The sequence below is a fragment of the Melanerpes formicivorus genome, unplaced genomic scaffold, assembly GCF_026170545.1.
Source record: "Melanerpes formicivorus ecotype bairdi unplaced genomic scaffold, bMelFor1.0.p_v2 SCAF_62, whole genome shotgun sequence".
In the NCBI taxonomy this organism is placed as follows: Eukaryota; Metazoa; Chordata; class Aves; order Piciformes; family Picidae; genus Melanerpes; species Melanerpes formicivorus.
This window is the reverse complement of record NW_027142414.1, coordinates 959,586-982,946: the sequence shown is the minus strand read 5'-3', so window position 1 is coordinate 982,946 and position 23,361 is coordinate 959,586. Positions and strand designations below refer to the sequence as shown.

At 44.7% G+C, this 23,361-nt stretch overlaps 1 protein-coding gene across 5 annotated transcripts in view; it reads left to right on the top strand.

Moving 5' to 3' along the window:
* The window catches only part of ACTN1 (actinin alpha 1), a 94,226-nt gene that overhangs the window by 54,738 nt on the left and 16,127 nt on the right, over positions 1–23,361 (top strand). For 3 of the 5 annotated variants that reach the window (XM_068162076.1, XM_068162078.1, XM_068162074.1), the window contains exons 4-12: positions 2,394–2,480; positions 3,876–3,963; positions 4,892–4,970; positions 11,151–11,232; positions 12,831–12,916; positions 19,661–19,753; positions 21,062–21,292; positions 21,871–22,018; positions 22,585–22,735. In XM_068162076.1, coding sequence (XP_068018177.1) covers positions 2,394–2,480; positions 3,876–3,963; positions 4,892–4,970; positions 11,151–11,232; positions 12,831–12,916; positions 19,661–19,753; positions 21,062–21,292; positions 21,871–22,018; positions 22,585–22,735 — 1,045 coding nt within the window. Of the gene's footprint in view, positions 1–2,393; positions 2,481–3,875; positions 3,964–4,891; positions 4,971–11,150; positions 11,233–12,830; positions 12,917–14,261; positions 14,348–19,660; positions 19,754–21,061; positions 21,293–21,870; positions 22,019–22,584; positions 22,736–23,361 lie in introns of all 5 variants that reach the window. The other 2 variants (XM_068162077.1, XM_068162075.1) reach the window with 1 other exon arrangement.

Here is a 23,361-nt window from a genome sequence, read left to right as displayed (position 1 = left end):
CTTCCTGAGCAGCTTTGCTTTGGTGCACTGCTAAGGAAGAATCAGACATAGGAGTAGGAAGCACACATCTTCCTTTTTAAATGGCTAATGCAGTGAAGGGAGGGATGGGGAGGAGAGACACTTGCCACCTTAATTCCACCAGCTAACTATAAAACTGGAATTGGAGAATGTGACCAGAGCACAGTGCTGAATTCTAATGCTATATTAGCAACTTAATGCCATCTTGTTTTATGTAGGTATCTTGACTTTTATTTCCATTTGAAACCCGTGGAACAGTAATATTAATTACCAGTTTCAGCTCACTGGTTGATTTATGAGTGTTCATAAAGTGTTTTCAGCACTAAAGTATTGCCATCAGATTTTAATCCAGTCCATTAAAATAAAAAGCTCAATTTAGTCACAGATCTTAAATATATCCTAGGGTACTCCTGCCAACTGCTGTGGTTTTTACAAGCACTGGAGATTTTTTGCTGTTTAAAAATCCTCACACAGATCTCTCACATGAACAAAAGCTGAAAGCATGAATGCATTCTGTTATAACTTAGCTGTAGTATCTCAGGTGTTTGTAGCAATAGTAAATGGATTGCAGTGCTTCACTGGAGGGGTGAAGAATGCAAAAGGTGCAAAACTAAATGTACTTGCCCTGGCCTAGAAGACAACCCCCTCACCCCAAAATACTGGTGAAAAAACTGAGAACACCCTCAACAGGCAGACATAGTTGGTTTTTTTTCATGCCAGCAACAACAACTAGTTATTCTGTACCTCAGTGAAAAGTTGTTGGCTATTTAATGCTGGGCAACTGATGCCCCACCAAGGTATCTTTATGTACTCATAAATGCAGGAGTGGACACAGGCTTACTGCAGTGTAGAGCAATGTGATAGGTCTTGTTTTCTGTCTTTTCTATAAGCTCCCAGTATGTGTGTGGGAGTTACACCAAATGTATGGCTAAATCACAAGCTTTCAGGGATTTGGACTGGACAGACACTAGTGTGCCATGCCTCCTACTTGTCTGTTAATATACTGAGGGTCATGTTCTGAAAATTATTCACAGAGGAAAAGCTTCTTTTAATGTTTTAGAAGGAAATTCTCAAATATTATTAACTTCTGTGACAGGGTCCAGATAGGTGGCAGTTAACTGTATTGCAGATGTCTACTTGCCCCAGAGCATGATGTGTTCCTGCTGGGCAGCTTCATGAAAGAAGCAGTGGCCCAGAGGTGTCTGCAGTAGTACAAAAATGTTTTCTGGCAGGTTTGTTATTATTCTGCTTCAAATTACCTCCAAACAGTAGGTTAATTCTAAGCCTTTTCTTACTGAAAATACTCTTGTAACTCGTTGGTTATTTGTGAAAGATCTTCCTGCCATGCAGAAATGTGCCAGAGAAGGAGAAATGCAGCTAGGCTAGTTTCACTATCCAGAAAAAAAAAAAAAGCAGGCTGTAAATTTTATGAAGTGTGTATATAATCTGTGGGGAATTTTTGTAGATGCTGAGGATCATCACTTGAGAGCCAGCTGCTCACCATTTGCACTGTTTGGTGCTAACCTATACATGGTGGAAACCCCTTCCTGGGCTAACCTTCCCTCAGAACTTTGATTCCTCATCCTAAACAGATCATAGCTCATGTATGCAAGCAGTCGCTTTCTACAGCCCCTGAGTTGTGGCCCCTCGCTGATTTATATTGCAGAGTCCACTGAGCAATAAAGCACAATCTGCTTAACATCTTAGTTTATGTTATGGTCTGCTCAGGCTGGCCAGCATGAATTCTCCAAGCAGAATCCATGTGCTTTGGGGTATGTTCTGCTGCATCTTTGGGCAGTTACATGACTTAAAGAAGTCCTATGTATGCAGTCTGGTGTATTTAGGCTTGTTTGAAATTCAGAGGTTGATGTTCAGTGGGTTTCTTGGTGATACCTTTTTCACAGGACAAAACCAGCAATCAGTGCTCATCTGCACTGGGAAGTCTCGCCAATTCTTCTGGTATAATTATGCTGGGGCAGTTACAAAGATGACATGGAACAGACATATCAGTGTGAGAGGAAGGCTTTTCCCAGTTTGGCTTATATGGCTTTAAAGTGATTGGAATTAAACCTGAACAAGGTGTTTTTAAGCCCCTGTTGGCAATTACACTGATCTAAATTAATCCTTATTGCTGTTCTTTTTGGATTATTGGTGTCTTTCACACTCCTTGCTGTATTGCAAGAGAACCAGTCTGGGTGCTACTGGGCAAGATTGCTGTGCCAGCAGAACATCTGAGGAGGCAGGAATGGACAGTTTTCACATGGATTTCCAGTTCTTCCATCTGCAAAAGGGAATATTCCAATTTTATTAGGATTTGCACTTGCAACTGATGGCTTTTATTTCTTCTCTTTGTGCCTTTTTTCCCCCCCTCCTAGAAATCGTGGATGGCAATGTTAAAATGACTCTTGGAATGATCTGGACCATCATCCTTCGTTTTGCCATTCAGGATATCTCAGTTGAAGGTAAATCTTAGTTCTTTCCAGCCGCTCTTTAACCATTAACAATTGGGGTAACTAAATGTCATTGCCACTTAAAAGGCCCAGAATTATGCTCTTAGATGAGTCACCAGAAGATCCTAGGGAATGACCCTTTCCAGGCTGCCCTGTCATCTCATTTCTCTCCATGTTCAGCTATGTTGAGAATTTTTCCCCCCTTTTCTTGTAGGAGATTTTAAGAGCAGTTCAAAAGGATGACTAAACCTGAAGGCCAGTTTTCTGTTGAAATCTATTGCATTTCTTGCAGGCCAATTCAGGGACTATCTCTTACAAGTTCTAGAAAACTCTCCTCTCTAATCCGCAAAAGTTATCTCCCTATTATATAACCTCACTGTAAAAATAATAGTAACAAAACTACCCCAGCAGACTCTCCCAGACAAGAAATTTTCTGGAAAGTGAAATTAAATCCTCAGTAAGTTTGCAGATGATACCAAGCTGTGTGGCTGTATCAATCTGCTAAAGGATAGGGAACCTTTACAGTGGCATCTGGACAGGTGAGGCTGATGGGCCAAAGCTGACTGGGTCACAACCACCCCATGGTAAGTATGAACTTGTGAATGTGTGGTTGGAAAGCTGCAACTTGGAGAGGGACCTGGGGTATAATCAACTGAGTGTGAGTCAGCAGTGTGCTCAGGTGGCCAACAAAGCTAATGGCATCCTGGCTTGTATTAGAAACACTGTGGCCAGCAAGAACAGGGAGGTGATTGTCCTCCTGTACTCTGCACTGGTGAGGCCACACCTCAAGTACTGTGTTCAGTTCTGGGCCACTCACTACAGGAAGGATATCAAGGTGCAGGAATGAGTCCAAAGAAGGGCAAAGAGGCTCTTGAAGGGCCTGGAGCACATGGCATACAAGAGGCTTCTAAGGGAGTTGTTCAGTCTAGAGAGGAGGAGGCTGAGGGGAGACCTTATCTCTCTTGACAACTACCTGAAGGGAGGTTGGAACAGGGAGGGGGCAGAGCTTCTTCTTCTTGATGGCGAGTGACAGGACTAGAGGAAATGTTTGAAAGACATGCCAGAAGAGGTTTAGGCTGGATATTAGGAAATACTTCTTCACAGAGAGGGTTATCAAACATTGGAATGGTCTGCCCATGGCAGTGGTAGACTCACCATCCATAGCGGTCTTCAAGCATCATGTCCCTGAGCTTAGGGACATGGTTTGGTGTTGACCCTTCAGTACTGGGTCAAGGGTTGGACTGGATGATCTTCAAGGTCTCTTCCAGCCAGATATATTCTGTGATTCTGTGTAAATATAGCACAATTCAGTGAAGTCTGTACCAAAGAGGTTTTCCTAGCATATACTCCAGACACTCCTGCTTTCTAGGAAAATGAGTTAATTAGTGTGTTTTCTTTCTTTCTTAGAGACATCTGCTAAAGAGGGACTTTTGTTATGGTGTCAGAGGAAGACAGCCCCCTACAAAAATGTAAACATCCAGAACTTCCATATAAGGTGAGTTATGAGCAAGAGCTTAGCTTTACAGTCTGTGTTTTTTTAATGTCTCTTGGTTTATTCAACAATGATCCTAACAGACCTCCCAAGGTAATGCAGATGCGTGTTGCACAGTAACAGCATAGTCCAAAGCAAGACCGAGAGAATTAAAGGCAGAGGCTATAGAGGATCCAAGTACCTACATCTCAGTTCCTCATTCTGGTTACAATTGCTGCTCTCATAAAATTTTAAGAGCATTTAGTCCTCTGGCAGCAGCATAGAGCTAAGCAAGAAAGCTTTTGCTTTGTGAAAGTTGGGAATGCTTTAGGAGGCATGAAATAAGGGCTGCACCAGAAACTTTGTGGTGTGATGGAGCTGGGAGGGAATTAAAGGATTTCTTGCTCTGCTTTTAATAATTACAAATTGGCAGATGTTCCAGTGAGGGTTCTGTATCCTAGTGCTTTTTCCAGCATATCTTGAAGAGCTGCATGAACCATATAAATGCAGAGCATTTTTTTGAGAGCTTAAGTGCCATCCTGGCTATCCAGTACTATAGTGGAGCTAGCTGTGGGCATCTGCCTTTTCCCTAAGGAATGCACTTGTTCCTCCTTTAGGGCTTGTATTTATACCTTTCTTCAAGCTTGAGTTCTACACCTTTCCTTGCATGCTCCACAGGACATGCACAGTTCATTCAGCACAGAGAACTGGCAAAAAGGAGGTGGCAGTGCAAAGGGCAAGCCTTAATCACCATGGATTTTCCTAGGGATTGAAAGCGATCTTTATTGCAGTCTCATGCAAGTATAAGTCTTGGCTCCTTCTTAGCACTTACAGAAGCACTGTTAGCTACAAACTAAATCAGAATTAGTAATCCTGCTGCCATGGTTCCTTCCCTCATGATCATGCCCATCACTGTGTCTCTCACTGGCTGTCTCTTCTGTCTCCCTTGTAGTTGGAAGGATGGCCTTGGTTTCTGCGCTTTAATTCATAGACACCGTCCAGAGCTCATTGACTACGGGAAGCTACGAAAGGTACAACTCAATTTGTTTGTCAGACCAGATGCTTGGCTCCTTGGAAGTAAAGAGAGAGGAATTAGCTTGATAAACATAATTGGAGAACTTCAACTCAAGCTGGCAGTTGCAGTATTGAGAAGGAATGAGGGATGAATCAGTACATTCAGGCTTCTTAGTGAAGCATGAACTTAATGAGCTTCCTGCTTGACTTTCCTTGCTTTCAGGCTGCCTTATGAGACACGTGTGCCCCAGTCCCAGCTGATGAGCAAAAGCTGGCAGATTCACTAGCACCAAACGTGAGACTAATTCTGTGCCAATGTCTCAGACTAGAGAGTCGAATCAGACAACATTTGTGTGGAGAGTTGGATCAAAACTGATCACCTGGTGTTCAAATGCAAAAAATCATTGAGGGGTCTGTGTGCCCTCTCTAGGCACTTGTCACATGCTTCCAGCTTAACAGTGAGTCATCTGCAGTATTGAGCTTCTCCTAGCACGTAGGTAATCAGGTACAGACAAGTATTTGCCATAACACTCAATTTTACTTTAAGTAATTGCTACTGGTAACATGGTATCCTGCTGCTCCAGACTTTGCTTCCTGTCTATCTTGGAGATAAGACTGATAACTGGAGGATGAGAATAAGCATTCAGTAGCTTGTGCTGCCAGCAGTGTCTTGACCCGTCAGTGTCTTGGCCCAGCAGGGTGATGGAAGAGCAAATTGGGTTCTCATTCTACTGGCATTCCTGCAGGCTACTGAAATCCAGTTTCACTGTATCTGTGCACATGTGGAATGAGATGTCACCAAGAGCATAACTGAGGTGGTGTCACACAAAAAGGCTTGATCTTCAGATCTCATGGGCTGGGTGTTATCAAACACACATTCTGGATGTTGGCTAGGGAGATAAAAATAGAAGCCCATCACTAAAAGACCTGGGCTCTTGGATCATTGCAAATAGGCAATGTACAAATGAGTTAATAAAAGGAGCTGCATCCTTGAGGCAATTAATTGTACAATGCCTGATTTGCTTTTCAGTAACCTTTTATGTCTTTACTGTCTCACAGAGCTGTCAGTTATATGATCTGGTCAGTTTTCGTATGTGGAGTCAGCACATGATGAATAAAGAGGGGGGAGAAGCTGTACCTATTTACATAAACAGCAGCAATAAAAAAGGGTATTACTCAAACTACTTTTTCAGTGCCCGATCTTGGGAATATAAAAACAGCTAAGCAACATGCATCTGACAAACCCAAATGGGTAAATGATAGAACACACATGATGAACAAAGCCCTAAGCCAAACCCAAACTCCTAAGAGTGAGGGAAGATAAGTAATTTGGTCATGTTGCCTGGAGGCTTTTAAGGTGAAAGAGAGGGTGATTGTCCTAGCCAAAAGCAATGTAAATGGGAAGGGATTTATCCTCTTTGGAGTAGAACCATCATCCTTTGTTCTTTGCTTCCCTTTGATCTCATCCTTCAAGAGATCCTAAACACAGTATTTGCCTGGACTATTTATGTCTTTGTTTCCTCCTTTATTCCTTCTTTCTCCACCCTTTGGCTCAGGTCAACTGATTCTTGCCTTCCTGGAGTTTACTTCTCTCCTTTCCTGAACAACAGATGAGCAAACAAACCAGCCAGCCTAAACCTTTTGAATCATCCCCGACTCTGCAGGGGACTTACCTTGCAGAGAAAGATGTGAGAAAGGCTGCTGAGAAGCAGCTATCACAGCTGATAGTAGATCAGAGGTCCATCTCCAGTTCTCCTCCAGCTCTAGGGAGTGATTCCTGTTATCTCTTTTGTGTATGCCTTTCGCCATGTCATGTTTCTGTGTATACACAAACACACATGTATAAGATAAGGAGGTGAACCTCAGTTCAAACTGCCAAGAGGTCTGCGTTTAACCTCCTGGTTGGGCACCATTTTTGTGTAGTTTTAGTATTTTCTGCTCCATCACAGAGGCTGTGTCTATGCTACAGACCCTGTATTGGCAGTGCAAACTGGCAAAAGGTAGCCAGCATAACTGCATGTCTGCTTACCAAAAGATGTCAGCATCTTTTGTCAGCACAGTTTGGTACTGAGTTGATGTTCCTAGCTATTTTTCCTTGTCTAGCTACATTAGTGGAGCAAGCATGACTGCCTATGTGCACTGCCTAGCTGAAGTTGCTTGTCTAGTCCAGGCCACAAAGTCTGCTCACCTGGGTATCAGTGATTCAGCCTGAGAAGGCTCTGCGGGAACCTTACAGTTGCCCTCAGATACCTGAAGGGAACCTATGGGAAGGTTGGAGAGGAACTTACCATAAGGGCAAGAGGAAATGGTTTTAAGCTAAGGGAGAGTGGGTTTAGACTAGGTCCTACAAAGAAGTTTTTCAGTACTAGGGTGGTGAGACTCTGGAACAGGTTGCCAAGAGGGTGCCCCTACCTTGGAAGCGTCCAAGGTCAAGTTGGATGAGGCCTTCAGCAACCAAGTCTAGTTGAGAGGTATTCCTGCCCATGGTGAGGAGGTTGGAGTAGATGATCTCTGAGGTTCCTTCCAACCTAAGCCATTCTGTGATGCCCTGTCACCACAGCTATTTCTATTCAGTGCAAGCCTTTTGTTGTCCAGTTCACAGTAGATAAGATCTCGAGATTCAGCTTGTGGTCTGCATGTAAAGGATATATGGAAGATGGGGCTTCCCTTCCTCCTTTTACCCCTGACTGTAGCTTAACTGTGAGCCACAGCTAAGATCTTTTATCAAGTACAATGATTGATTGATGGCTCAGACACCCCCTCATATAGCCCATCCATATAGAGGCATGGTCTGTTTACTGCTGTGTTGGATGCATTTGGTATAGATATTCCTGAAACATGAGCTGTACCAGTTGGATTTCTTTCCTAGTGTCTTCAGTTCTGGCAGATACAGTAAGTGCTTGATTTCTGTCAATTTTCCTCCCCCTCCATCTCCTTTTCTGATTGCTAGTTAATAGAAGAATATATTTTTTTTTTATGTCACACTGCAATAATTGCCATGGCAACCTTGTGTGCTGCAAGGACTTGGAGAGAGCTTCAGGGGGAGTCAAGATTCCCATATGAGTTAGGGTTGTGGTGAAAGAGGAGGAGCCACAGCAGTCTTTAGTCAGCAAATGCAGAGAATGTGCTAGGTGGGTATATCTGTTCAGGGGAGGTTGCTGTCTGCCACTGTCAAAACAGTGTAATTCCTCCATGGTAAGACTAGAGCTTACCTCATGACTGGCCCAGCTAGAGCCTGGCAAGTTACTGCTCTGCTTCATGTCTCTACCATTGCTATCTTCACATAAGCAGAATGGGAACCAAAGCAACTCTGCAGAACCTCATCTGGGTTAGTGTTCTTCTGGGAGCTGTGGGAAAAATCAGGGGACAGTTGCCATACTTTTGATTGTTATGCAGCTTTTGGATTCCTAAGGTGTGCCCACAGCCATGGTGCTGCACTGTAAGGCTTGGAGGTGCCAGGCCAGACTTTACTGCTTTATCCTTCTAAATAGTGATTAGCTGGAACTGAAGGAGGTGGAGTTTGGAGGAGTTCTGTAGGGCTTGAGACCCTATTGTAGTCTTGGACAAGTTCCTGAGAAAACCTTATCTCTTGCACAAAGAAACATCACCTCAGTGATGAGCAGATCTGTGAGGGGCAAAGCTTTTCCCACAGGGAAGAGGGTCTTACTCAGGCTTGGCTCTATGCTCATCTCTGAGATAGTCTTTGGACTTTGGTTGCTGGCTTTCAGTAGCACTATCTTTAGCTTCATTCCCCAGGAGAGACTGTGATCACACATCTTTCTTACATATGAAGTAGAAATCTGCTGGCTTCATGTAGGTGAGTCTCCAATTTCCTACATATTAAGACTTCCAGCCCTTCCTTTGGGAGTGCCCAAGCTCAGTAAGTTTTCCCATCAGGAAACCTCTCCCAACTTCCAGCTCAACATTTCTTTTTAACCTTTGGCAGTATTTCTCCTGGCGTTACTTAAAAACTGATAAGAAAGCTATCTGCAGTGAGTTTGCTCCTCCCTTTCCTCCAGGGGAGACTTGACAGATCTTCAGACAGTTCGTTGAGATGGGTCTGTGCTAAGGAAGTGTTTGTGTTAACACCCTGGCAGAGTGTTTAGTATTGGCAGTGCCATGGTGGTCATGGGCAGCATAAGGTGGAATTTGCTTAACAGTAGGGATATGTCTACAGAAGCAGGAAATGGTATGTGGGTTGGGGTAAAACTGGGAAGGGAGCTACCACTTGGCACTTCTGGATGCTCCTGTGCTTGAGTGAAAGAAAGGCTGTTACTTTTCCTTCCTAAATGAAGCTAAGGCCCTGTCTACACACAGTAAATGAAGAATGTTACATACCAGCTAGTCTCACCTCCACAAGTAAGGCTCGTGGTTACCCTTTGGGTTCATAGAGGTTTCTCCAGGCACAGGAGACAACTGGGTGAAATGGTACCAGCCCATAATTCCATGCCACAGGGTGTGTTTTTTTCCTGTCTGGAAGATAGTAAAAATCCCATCTGTACCCCTGCTTAACTCTGAATAGGTGGATATAGATCTATCTCTAGATAGACATGCAGACAGATAGAAAGGTAGATAGATCTGATGTCACTATTAGGAGTATATAATTATAGGGACAAAGTACTATTTGACACTGAGATGGGGCCCTGTTGCCATGTGTGACAGCTGCTGGTTTCATCACAGTGTGCCCATAGGGATCATTGGTTGTGTCTGTTTTCATGGCCTCTGTAGGTGAAATGTTGCTGTCCGCTGGAGACACTCACCCAAAGGAATATGGTGCTGCTAGGGGAAGCCAATCTAATACATGCATTGATTCCTAGGGAAATGCTGCAGGAAACTGCTTTTCAGAATAGCTTAGTCTCCTTACTTAATGAGGGCTACATGATGATTGATCAGTGCCATAAAGGAACTTCTCTGCACACCCATGCCCTATCTGCCTGAGCCTGCCTAGCTTCATCTTTCATGCTGGGTGGGTTCAAAGGAAATTGCCTGTTGATTAGAGTTCAGGCACAGCTTTATCTTCCAAGTCAAAGTAATAAGTAAAGGCACATGATCTCAAATAGAAAAGGAACGGAACATGGAAGCCACTATGAAAATTAGGTGAAACAACTATCATCCTTATTTCCTAATTTTTAAGGTGGGTCCCAGAGTGAGTGGGACAAATGACAATATGGAGAGTATGACCTCATCTTCCTCTCTTCTGAAAGACACTTAGTAAATAAGGTGACTAAACACTAGCAGTTTATGCACAGCCTTTTCTCCAGCAGAAGCCACGTGTCTCAATAGCAGAAACCAATAGTGCAAAAGTCACTTGATTGTTCAACATAACCAAGTATCATGGAAATGCAGGAATCAGGCTTGTGTGAGGGTCTCATACCAGTTGGTAGTTGTCTTGCTGCTAATCATGATGTTCAAGTGCTGGTAACACTTTGCAGAGGTCTTTCACTTCCAGTGACATCTGTTTCAGACTCTCTTGTATGGCTCTTTAAAATCTAGTTACCTTTGTGATATGACTCATGATGCGATAAGTCGCATTTAACCTCCTTTAGGATTTGATTATTGTGTATTGATGCCTGCACCTGAAGTACGTCCTGCCCCAGCAGGCTTACAGAGACAGGAATAGAAATGCCCTAAGGAAATGAGAAGTTATGTGCTGTGCCCAGGAGGAAAAGCAGCACTCAGGCAAAATGAGTACTTTCATATGTATTTATTTTGTTAGAGATATGTTAAGAGACTTCTCCTCTTCCCACTCAACTGGTGTTCAACAAACTGCTCTAGCTGAGGACAGCAACCGCTGCCGATGTTGTTACTATTTTAGTGTCGCTTGCAGATACGCTGCTCTGCAGCTCTTTAAAATGGATGTTGCAAACCTAATAGAAGTGTGAGATTTAAGTGTGGGGTACGGCCATTTACTATCAGCGTGATGTGAAGCTAATTTTACTTCAGGTTGAAGACAAAATGTATTATTACTTCTTGCTGCAAGTGCATAGACTATACGTTAATGATCATATTACAACTCTCTAGGCTCTGCTTCCAAAAGGAAGCTAATTATTTCATCCTGCTACGGGAGGATTCATGCAGTTTTGTCTGGACAGCACACTTACCTGAACCAAACCAAGTACAATAGCTCTGTTTTGACCAGAATGCTGTGTACCTTGTTAGAAGTTGATGCTGATGCTCTGGTTCTTTTTCTTTCCCAGGATGATCCTCTCACTAATCTAAACACAGCTTTTGATGTGGCTGAGAAATATCTGGATATTCCCAAGATGCTGGATGCAGAAGGTAAAGTAGAACCCAGTGTCTTTTAACTTGCTCTTTCTCAAGAAATTCCCCCCTTTTTCTAGGTGGACTTGTACAAGAATTCAGTAACCTCTGAATGCTTCCTTCATCACCACGTGCTAAATGGATAGGGAAAAAGTTACGGTGGAACAGTGAATCACGTGTTTTGCATCCCTTTTCCTCCTGTGTGCCTCCCAGTTTTCTGAGCCTGGTGTGGAGATCTTAACTTGGCATTGACATACTAGGCAGAGATGAGTAACACCTGGCTGTGTTTAAAGTGTTCCCTTTCAAGAATCAGGCTTAATACTGAGTTAATGTATCATGTAGGACTACATTCCTTTTGCTCCAGATTTTTTTTCCTGGGCTTTTTCTGACATTGCTGGTGATTTTTCTTTTGGGGGGCATGATATTAGTATTGTAAATGGCTTCTTCTTGACTACTTGGAAGTGTTGGGCATGAAGATCCCTCACTGACTGGGTTTGGAGACCAAGGCAGAGATCCCTGTTGTTCTGAGATGATTTTGCTACTGACTGTGCTTCCCTGAGGCCACTGGGAGAGCAAGGACTACATTTCAGAGCCTTGTCAGGACCAGCTTGACAATAGACTTTGAAGACTGTAACTTTGAAGTACGAATAACAGCCTGAAATCGTTCACCATTTGTTGGCTGGTTGCCTGAAGGTAGAAGCTGTATTTCAGTCTTGGTTTGGACAAGAGAAGCACTGAAAAGCTTGCTAAATAAGGGAGTGAGAGAAACAGTGGGAAGGGTGGGGATAGGACAGCTGAACCCAGTGAGCCTGTATTTAGGTAAGAACGATGTTCATATTCATAGGCAGTATTTCACTCCCCTGGGGATAGGCCTTACTTTCCCTGCATTCATCATGCTGAGGTCACCAAAAAATCACAGAGTTTGTAGATTCCAGTAGTAGATTCAAGTGCTTCCTTCCATTCTGTAGGAAATAAAGCCATCTCCAAAATAAGTGAATCTGGCTTCTTATCTTAGTAAAGCCAGCAGTGATGAAGGCAGCCCCTCGCAGGAGCTCCCACTGCTGTTTCCCAATCACTCTTTTCCCTCATGGAGTTCAAGCTTATGTGCATTTCTCCGTGCCATCAATTCTGATCTCTGTAGGTGTTGAGTTTCCCCTGAAACTAATGAAAGGGCCTTTTGAAATTCAAGCCATCATTGTGTTGAAATGGAGGCATGGAAATGAAGGCATGAAAAGGGAGAAAGGATCTTCCCTGACGAACTGTGTGGAGGAATTGCATTATATGCTTATAAAAGCCACGTTGACCTTCTGCCAGGATTGATTCAACCCACCATTCACAGTAATGTTCTCAGAATGAAGTGCTGTGACACAAGACATGCTGATGTATGGCTACATTAGCCTGGCCAGACCCTGGAATCAGTTTTATCGTGAGAGTACCAGGAGAGTGATCCTGGCTTCTGTGAGACGCACATCTTCTGGGGAATTCTGGGAAGTCCTGTGGAGTTGCTGTGACAAGCATATACCCCAGCAGGCCTCCTGGACAGTTGTGGTTCTCCTCCTCCTTTGCTTTCCTCCCATCAGTTGATTACGCTCTTAACGTGAGGTTTTTTTTGACAGACATTGTTGGAACTGCCCGTCCTGACGAGAAAGCCATCATGACCTATGTTTCTAGCTTCTACCACGCCTTCTCAGGAGCCCAGAAGGTATCACAGGATCCCAAGCTTCCTCCACAGAGCACACCTGGTGCCGTTGCTAATGTCCAAACATTTTTTTTTTCCTTTCTCTTTCTCCTCTCTAGCTACAGGCATCTTTATTATTATGTTCACGGTGGTGTTGGCTGTTGGCTCAAAGTGGTGCCCCAGGCACAGTATCCGGGACAAGGGAGCTAGGGGTCCCATTTCCCTGTAGTCAGCGGTACTTCCCCTGGGGCAGTTGGCAGCACCTTGACACATACATAGGTCGAGGGAATGGGCAGCTCTGCCTTCTACATTTGCCTTCTGAACTGCTGCCCTGATGACTGAGGACCCGCAGTCCCTCTTCCTGGGAAATTTGACCTAGAATGGGATGCTTGGTCTCACAAAGGTAGAGATTACCACATGGATGGTCTACTCAGCAGGACACTGCAGCCTGCCCCTGCTGGAAACAATGCTCATATCTATTAAATTACTTTTTTTTCCTCTTTCTCAAAGATGGAGAAACAGAACTAACTTAGTGGTTTTGTGAAGGGTTCAATGAATACCAAAAAATCCTTTCACCTTATGTATGCTGCAGGTTCCCTCACCCTTGCTTCAAGGTCTGAACCTGCTGCTTTCTTAAGTTGTGCCACAAACTCACTCCCAGCTCACCTGGGGCTTACAAAACACGCCTGATGAGTAAGTCTGTGGTGATTTTGCAAACAGAGCATTGCTTATGATGACTGAGGTGCCTGGTTTTGTTCTTTTTCAATATCTTTGCTCACCCACCATGATGGAAATCAGGCAGCTGAGTCCTTACTATGTCTGACTTAGCCAGTTTCTTGTTGGTAATGGAGTCACTTAAGGAAAATGTTTTACAGGTGAAACCCTGTAAAGATCTCTTGGCAGACCCAAGCAGCCGCCCATACTTCAGTGCCGTAAGAACAGGCAGTGCGTGTTGCAGCAGAGCAGATACTGTGTAGGAAGCTCACTGTGTAGGAAGGCTCTGATCTCTAGCTTCTTACGTACAGAAAGGCCTTGAGCATGGGTGTTCACCTACAAACAGCCTGTTTGCATCCTTGGGCCAGGCCCCATGATTGCAGTGGCAAAGGTGCAGAGCCTGGACCCTCAGCTCAGGATCCCGCTGGTCTGGGGGGGCGGGAGGGAGGGGTGCCGCTTTGAGCCACAAGCCAGTGCTGCTGGCCACCTTCTGATCTGAGTTCCCAGCTCTCCGCATGGAAATCTGTTTGGCCTGTTCTGCAATGCATGATGGGAAGTTTTCTCCCCCTCTCTCACGCCACCCATGACTGTTTTGTTTTATTCTATGTGCTGCTTCTTACTTTATCCTTTCAACCTCTTTTCCTTCTCTGCACAGATATTATAGGCACGCTAAGGCCGGATGAGAAGGCCATAATGACCTATGTCTCATGTTACTACCACGCCTTCTCAGGGGCGCAGAAGGTGAGACTTTACTGCTAACAACCCCCTCCCTTCTCCCTGCCCTGCCCACCAAACCTCTCCACTGAGGAGCAAGCCAGACCCTCGTCTGCCCCAGGACATTATCAGGGAAGCCCAGTGCATCCAGTGATGCTTTTGGGTGTCTGTAGTCTTGCTGGAGAAGTGATGTTAATGTCCTTTCAGACTTGAGCTGCTCCTTCCATCCAGTCTCACACCCCAGTGGTGGAGAAAGCAATTGGTAAAGCTGACATCAAAAGATGAATGAATGTCTGCTCTGACAGATCCAGTACCCTTTCAGTGACTCATGAGCATCATCCTGGCCAGGCAATGAGCCTCCAGAAGTATCACAATCAAATTGGCCTACTCCAGAAAATCACAACCTATCCTCCTGGACCTGCCATCCTGCCTTCCACACTGAGTCCCATTAGGTCAGCGGTCTATTCCTAGGCTGTATCATCTGAGCTGGTTGCATAGCACTTCTCTGCAGCCACAAAATCCATTCTTACCAAGCCTTGAGCTTTCCAAACTCTTCTCCATTCCTTCCTTCTCCCTGGTTATTCATCTCTGTATCTTAAACCACCTATATGTCTTATTTTCCTTCCCTCTGCTTTGCTCATTTACATAACATCAGTCCTCCGTCTTCTGCTTCCTCTTTGTTCCAAAGTCTCTTTGCCTGGCATCAGGACACTTGTCCTCAGAGGAACCAAATAGTCACAATTTTCCTTTGGGCAAACTTCCTCCAAAACAACAAATTCCCTGTAATCCTTTGAATAGAAGAAAGAGGTTGATCCTTTCCTCCCATGCCATAGCCTGGCTGGGCTGCAGCCTTTCCATAAGATCAGTGCTGGTTCTGGAGCGTAGGCTTTCAAATAATAAAACTTGAACTTCAAGACTGTACTCTTCACATTGCCAGTAGGTGTAAAATCTCCCTGTTTCCCCCTGCCACAGCTATTTCTCTCACTAGGCCTTTTCTCTTTGAGATACTGTCCATGTGTTGTCCAGCTTGAGGTCTAAGTTTGAATCCAAGAAGAGTCCATCTCTTGCACAAAGCAGTGCTGATGGCCACAGCATTGATGCAGATACCATGCTGATGCTGCCTTGCAGAGGCCAAACACAGACAGTAGATTCCAGTTCTGCCCTATTTCATATAAATTATCTGATACTGTCTTGTTTCCAAGGAACTGGGAGCATGTCCCACAGCAGTGCAGTAGACCTGCCCATTGGACACAATTTATTTAGTCATGATTTTTCCACTAAAATCTTGTTTTCAAGCTATTCACAAAGCCTTAAGACCAGGCTGCAAGCTTCAGCCAGCTAATGCTTGCCCAGGAAGACTGTAGCCTCAGAACTCACACCAGTCCAGTAATAAGGCCTGCTGTTTTCTCGGTGCCCCTGAGGGACTGCTCCATGCTGTCTGCTTAACCTGAAGAACTCCAGATTGAGGAAACAGCAAACCACAATATGAGGAGGGTTCTGGCCAACTGAAAGAGCAGCCGCACCCCTTTGCCAATCCCTTCCTCTTCTCTCTGTGCCCATTCCATGAGTTACAAACTCGTTCAACAGGTCCTGTGCTCTCGTCAGCAATTTAGGTGGATGTTATGTCTCCAAAGATAACAAGGTTTTCACAACCTTTTACTGCCTCAGAACCTGAGTCCAGTAGTCAGAGCAAAAACAAGAGACGGAGCTTCTCAGTTAAGGCTTCAATCTCACATAGCCTAACTGACTTAAGATTAAAGACTTAATGATTTATTCATTTTTTTAACAGTCCTGGTGGGTAAGCAACTCGAGTGTGCCCTGCAGAAGGAGCATAGCTCCTTTTTGGAGCTACCCTAGCCATACATTAGCCAACTGCTGCTCGACACAGATTCCAACCCCCTGGCCAACGCAAAGTGATTGCTGAGTACAAAGCCCCAGCCCAGGCTGTAATGTGTCACAACCTCACGCACGGTTAGGTGACTTACTCTGATATCGCTCCATTTCTCATTCAGATTTTTCATTACTGCCACCAGTCCTGAAGGGGAAGTCCCATGAGCTGCTTTCTGCTTCTATCACTCTCTTATACTGAGCCTTTGAAGGTACAGGGTCCCCAGCCTGACATGTGTGTGTAGATGGCTGCTTTTTCTTTATGCCATTTCTTATCTATCTATCTATCTTTGTAGGTATACTTGCTTTGGTTGGTTTGCTTGTTCTCTAACCGCTTCTTACTTTCACACTAAATGCATGCAACTACTGGTTGGCTTAATAATTTTTTTTTATGTAAACTTGATTTCTGGGTTGAAAATGTCTAACTAACTTTTTACCATTTTATTAAGGTGGTGTGTTTAGCATACAATATTCTGGAGAGGTCCTCTGAGACCAGAGGACAGCAACAGGCAGACATCTTCCCCTATGTCTAGCACACTGTGGGAATACCTCCCTTTATAATCCTTCTCAGTGAAGAGACCTGGACCCATGAGCTAGAGAGACAGCTAGTTCCACGTCCATCCTAAGCAGTCCAAGTCAGGGATGAGAAGTACAGAAAAGTCACAACCAAAAAAAGCAGAGAGATTAGCGTTACTTTGGCTATTCAGATTGCCATTTTGAGTCTACCATGCATCACACACATGTCACACAGCAGTGTAATGTGGAGTGGAATGCCCTGGGCTGGTCCTGCCCACACTGTGTGCGTGCAAGTAATACATGATGCTGCGCTGAAGATGATCACTTCATATAGGTTCTGTGAGAATACAGTCATGCTGCTTTTGGACCTCAGGGGGATGCAGCTCACTGCTCCTGCATGCCTTGGAGGGATTCTGGCTTGTTTGGGGCCAGTGTGAGCATCCAAAATGCATCACTGCTTTTAACAGTGTGGGGAAACCAAAACAGCTTTTTCCACTCCACTGATGAAAGTGTAGGGGGAGCTGCCTCGGCCTCATGTAAACATTTTAGTGTGCCACTCTTCTTTTACCTGGAAGCGTTTCACTGAGGCTGCTGTCACCTCAGAGCAGCTCATTTAGCAGGAGTGTGGGAAGGATTTGTTGAGGTTGCCCAAAGGCATTGGGACTTTTTGGTCCTATTTTGTTCAGAGCAGGTTAGTGTAATGCATTGACTGTGACATTAACGGTGATAGTGGCCACAGAGCCTTTCCTGCTGCTGCAGCAGCAGTGCAGTGGGATAGAGTAGGCAAGAACCATTGGGAAGCAAGTACTGGTAGGGCAGAAAAATTCTCTGCACTTCAGCAGTTAGGATAATACAAATAATGTCATAATTGCTGACATTCAGAGGGCTTGGACAGATGTTCAACGTGCATATGTATATGCACACACATTTAAAAACTTGGGCAGCTGGAGGAAATCTATCATCAGATACATGTAAATAAGCCTTTGTGAAATTAGGTTCCTCCTGTATAGCTAGCTGCTGCTGCAGAGAGCTCCTAGAGTTTAAAAAGCTAAGTGTGCAGGGAGCTCCTCTCCTGGGATGACAGAGGTAAACATTTGGCACGACCAGTTCACTGCAATCACTAGGCACATCACGGTAGCACTCCAGCAGGGTCTTTTTGACTTAGTGTTTGGTCCCATGTCTAGAAAGTTTTCTCTGGATGTCAAAAAACACTCCATTGAAGTACAAACTTCAGTTAAAAACAGATCAAAGCTCTCTTAAATGTAACCATTGTTTGCACCTTTTGCAGATTTTTTTTTGTTGTGGTGGTGGTTTTGGGTTTCTTGAGGTTTTATTATTGTTACATTGCCTTTTCTGCTGTACAGGTCCCTCTGTTGTGTTTTAGATTAGTTAATATCTATCTATCTCCTAACTGGCCTACTTCAGTGAAAGGACAGATGACTGAATATATGTTTCTACAGCTTCTTACAAATGAGTGAGGTTGCCAGATCCCTTGGGACCTTGGCAATCCATACATCCCTGTGTGGCCTATGTCTTTATTGCTATTCTTGCTGCCTCACATCAGCTGTAGAAATTAGATTATTTTACTTTTTTTGCTCAAATGGCCTTGAAGATGGACTAAACAGATAACAAAAGGCCTTTTAAAAATAGGAAAAGGTTGAAACTTGCCAACTCTAAGCTCAGCAAAACCTTTTGGCATCAGTCCCACATATATTTTTAAGTCAGGACACAGCATTTGCGGTTGGTCTATTGTAGTGTTGGCATGTGCCCTCTCCCTCTTCACCTCCACTTAGCCTCTGAAAGGAGGACTCTTCCATAGGGGCCCTGTGGGTAGCTCTAGCACCTTCCTCAGGCTCCAGTGATAGCTGTAAGAAGGTGCTGAGCAAGCCCCTTGTGCCCATCACACATTCTTCAAGGCCTTGAGGGTCACATCCTCTGAGGTTTCATGGCATGGCATCTACTGTGATAATGATAAAGTGAGCTGATACACCTTTATATCAGTCTGCTGTATGTTTCCCATGCCAAACACATGCATGGTACTCCAGGGCAGACTGGCTCCTGAGTTCATAGCTGGGATTTTTCTGATCCTTACTTTATTCCAACACGTTTTAACATGTTCAGCTTCCTGCAGAGAACAAGATTTTGGTCCTACAATGGAGGGGAAGGAAAAAAAAAAACCAAACCCAAAACCACCAAACAACAACCTAGATAGTAACAACAGGCTCTTTTTTTGATGAGGCTTGTTTTGGGAGAGTAAGCAGAAAGTTTGATTTTTTTCCACTCTCTGGGTAATCTGAGACCTTAAATATAGTAGGTGTACAGTAGGTACAGGAGGTGATCCTCTAACAAGTGCCAGAAATACAAGGAAAGCTGGATGAAAACTGCTGGGCAGGATTTAGGGTTAAGAGGAGGAGCTACCACTTTATCTTCCAAACAAAATCAGAAATGTTCTGAAATCCAGTCTGTGGATTAACTCTGCTTAAGTTACAGGATGTAGAGACTCTCACCAGCTTGATACCCACTCCAGTTACTGGTGTTGCACCTGTGCAGGGGAAGTGGTGGCAGAAATCCTCTGTCTTTGTGAAGAGGCAGCCAGGGCCCCTCTGGTAGGAAGCATGCCTTCTCACAGAAACAGCTTCAGAAAAGGCACAGAAATATGGTTGTCTTGCGACACACAGGCTTGGATCAGCAGAGCTGCAAATCTCTGAAGGAATGTCTTCACCTGAGAAGGGAAAAACAACTTGTTACAGAAGGTCAGATGGAAAGCAGAGAGGTCAGGACAGCTATTTTGAAGTGCAGACAGGTTGCTAGAGCCAAGGGTAGGAGACTTCACTTGCAGGCATGTGGCAGGGAGCTAAGCTGCAAGCTTGGGTTTTTTGTTTTTGTTGGGGTTTTTCTCACACTTTTCCCTTCTCCTGTTTTTCTTCTCTTCATCAGGCGGAGACAGCCGCAAATCGGATCTGCAAGGTGCTGGCAGTCAACCAAGAAAATGAACAGCTCATGGAAGACTATGAAAAACTGGCCAGTGATGTAGGTGTCCATGGTGCTGTGGGTTTCTGGGTGGTGGTATGTGGAAAGGAATTGCATTTAATGTTGATAATTAATCTTGGGGAATGCTGTCAGCCCATGTTTTCCTACAAAATTGCAGAATCCTTGAGCTTGGAGGAAAAAAAATAATCTAACTTACCTTGAAGGCAAGAACAATCAATTTCAAAATAGAAAGCAGCCTAGAGCTTCTCTGTTTATGAAGAGCAGCCATAGAAATGCTAAAATTAGAATCTCTGAATCATAGAATAATAAGGTTGGAAGAGACCTCAAAGGTGATCAAGTGCAACCTGTCACCCAAGACCTCATGACTAGACCATGGCACCAAGTGCCACGTCCAGTCCCCTCTTGAACACCTCCAGGGATGGTGACTCCACCACCTCCCTGGGCAGCACATTCCAAGGGCTAACAACTCCCTCTGAAGAACTTTCTCCTCACCTTGAGCCTAAACTTCCCCTGGTGCAGCTTGAGACTGTGTGAAAAAATCAAGCTGGTTTAACCTGTGTTCCCCAAACCTATACAACTTCATAATATATTTCATACAAATTGTATGTTGATATACTGTACCAGTCAGGAATTGGGTCAGAGAGAATGGAAGTTAGAGATAATGTGGGAAAGAAATGCACATTTGCTGGTAGCTGGAAATAATCTGTTTAAGATACAAGCAGGAGGCTGCTTTGGTTAGCTGAGAAGGTTGAAGACTGGCAGACTAACAGCTGTGAAACTACAGAAGCGAGCAAATTTGGACTGTGGAAGACAAGTATAGAGGGAAAGATGGAGAACAGAAGGGCAAACACAATCCATGAACCCGGTTTCAGACTGGTCTGAAAAGCATAGGATGCTACTCTGCTCACACTATAGAGTGCCCATTGCATCAGCACTTTGCCAGCTCCCCACCAAGGTCAGCCAGGGAGGGTTATTCCAAAGAGCAGGAATCAATTCAAGGAAGCCAGAGTGAGAAAAATGTTACTGGAGGCAGGAACTTGATTTCTCCTGTCATCATAATTTCTTCTGGACATAATATGGCTTACAGCATCCTTAGTTATGGAACAGTCAAGCAAAACTCTAAGGCTTTAAGTGTAATCTGAGGACATGATTTGGTCCTGTTTGTGTGAAAGCTATGCAAAAGAAGAGCTTTCAAAAAAAGCTAGCAAGCTTTATTTTTAAAAGCCCTGCTGGTGGCAGAATCTTTCTGACAGCAAACATAAAAGTGAATGGTCCCTAAAGAGATCAGAGCAACGCCTGTAGTTTTAACATAATTTTCAGTTCAAGGCTTGTTGTTGCTCTTTGCAGCTGCTGGAGTGGATCCGTCGCACCATCCCCTGGTTGGAGAACCGGGCCCCAGAGAACACCATGCAAGCCATGCAGCAGAAGCTGGAGGACTTTCGGGACTACCGCCGCCTGCACAAGCCCCCCAAGGTCCAAGAGAAGTGCCAACTCGAGATAAACTTCAACACTTTGCAGACCAAGCTGCGGCTCAGCAATAGGCCAGCCTTCATGCCTTCAGAAGGGAAAATGGTTTCGGTGAGTGGGGGTAACTGGTCGTATATAGAATCATGGAATTGTTTCTGTTGGAAGAGACCTCGAAGATCAAGTCCAATCTTCAACCTAAGACCACTATGGCCATCCATATATCCAACCCATTCCTAAAAAATGAGACCCCATTTCTTCCCCACCTCACAGCAAACTGTTCTATCATTGGAATTCTGCAGTGAGGCCCTAATAAGAGAGGGTCAAGCAATCATTGCTTCTCTGTATCTAAACCAGACTGGGAGGCTCTTTGCAAGTGACTTTATGAGAAGATGTTTGAGTGCCTCTCATTTTTTCTAATTCAAAATTGAGTTTTATTGAAGTTTCATGTGGAGAAGTGTTTTGAGAGGAACTCTCATGCAGACAGGTATATCCTGACACAGCTAGTCCTGCTTGTCTTGTCTGGTACTTCATCTTCCAGACCTGTCTGCACTAACTTCTGCAATTAAAATCCCATATCTATGCCAACCAACTGGAGCCATGTAGCTCATAGAGATGAATGCTGACAAGGATCTTCCCCCTGACCCCACTACCTTCTAACCTACCTTTTTCTCTTGTGCCCCTGTCTCTAGGACATAAACAATGCCTGGGGTGGCCTAGAACAGGCTGAGAAGGGCTATGAGGAGTGGTTGTTGAATGAGATCCGAAGGCTAGAGAGGCTGGATCACCTGGCAGAGAAGTTCCGGCAGAAGGCATCCATTCACGAGTCATGGACAGATGGTAACAGCAGCCTATGTATTTCCTATTGCCTGCCATAGTGCTGCCCATTACGTAGGGAGGAAGAGATGGATCATGCATGTGTCCTTCTGTGAGACTTTCCTCTTGAGAATACTAGGTTAATTTCTGATTTTATTAGAAAATAATGCATGAAAATGATCTCTGTTCTGCTGCATCCTAGAGCCACCTTGGCATTCCCTAACTGTTGCAAGTGAGAAATTTGCATAGAAAAGAGGTACAGAGCAGAGGAAAAATTACTGTAGACTAAATGCTACAGTTGGCATCTACAGACCCAGCAGAGCCCAGACTGCACATACTGAGACAAGCGTACTATGAACAGACAGCACTGGCTCGAGCTGCACTACACACCCTTCTCTGTTGTTAATGGCAAACTCAGTCCATTGTTTGAAAGTGAAGGATCTCTAGGCCAGCATGCATGAGGGTAAACTTTAGGCAGGGTGCCTGAAGTCTGGCAGATGTTCTTTTGAGGGCTTCCAGGGGTACCTAGGTGGCTTTGGGGGGCATTGGGTCCTGCCCTTCATTCTGCTGTCCTTTGGCTCCCTCCCCAGGTAAGGAAGCAATGCTGCAGCAGAAGGATTACGAAACTGCTACCCTCTCGGAGATAAAGGCCCTGCTGAAGAAACACGAGGCCTTTGAGAGCGACCTGGCTGCACACCAGGACCGCGTGGAACAGATTGCTGCTATTGCACAAGAGCTGAAGTATGGCACCCTGGCACACATCCCATCCTTTGGGCCTGAGAGGCTCAATCAGCTTTGCCCTCTGCCCTCTGGAAAGCATAAATCAGTCTCCATAGAAGAATGCTGGGAAGTCCCAGTGTTTCTAAACAGTATCTAGGATACTGCATTCCAGTATCCAGATGCACCAGAAGAGCAGATCAGAGAACGGATGAGTCGTGGGTGCTGATGGGGGGCGGCTGCATTCTATTCCCAAGCCAAGTTTCTGACTTCTTCCAGCTTTTTATGCTCTGTGAACCCTTTCCTTAAGAGTCTGACCTGCCACTGGTGCCTCCTAGGTTTCAGGGCTGTAACTCTGGCATACTTTTCCAGGAACAGCAGAGGATATCAGGCTCTTGCTTTGCTCTTTCTTGTCAAAAGAATCCTCCTTTTTCTGGCGGGGGAAAAAACCTTTACCGGTGCTTGAGAGTGTGGTGGCCTCTGCTTCCACCTTGGGCCCTTCAGCCCAGGAGTACCACACTGGATGGACTCTGTTCAGCACTTGCTCCAGGGCATTCCCACAGTAGCTCAGGTGCTTTCTCCCTGCTTGGAAACCATCAGTTCCACTCCTTTTCCTGAAGTGACAAGTGAGGCAGGTTACCGGGAGAAAT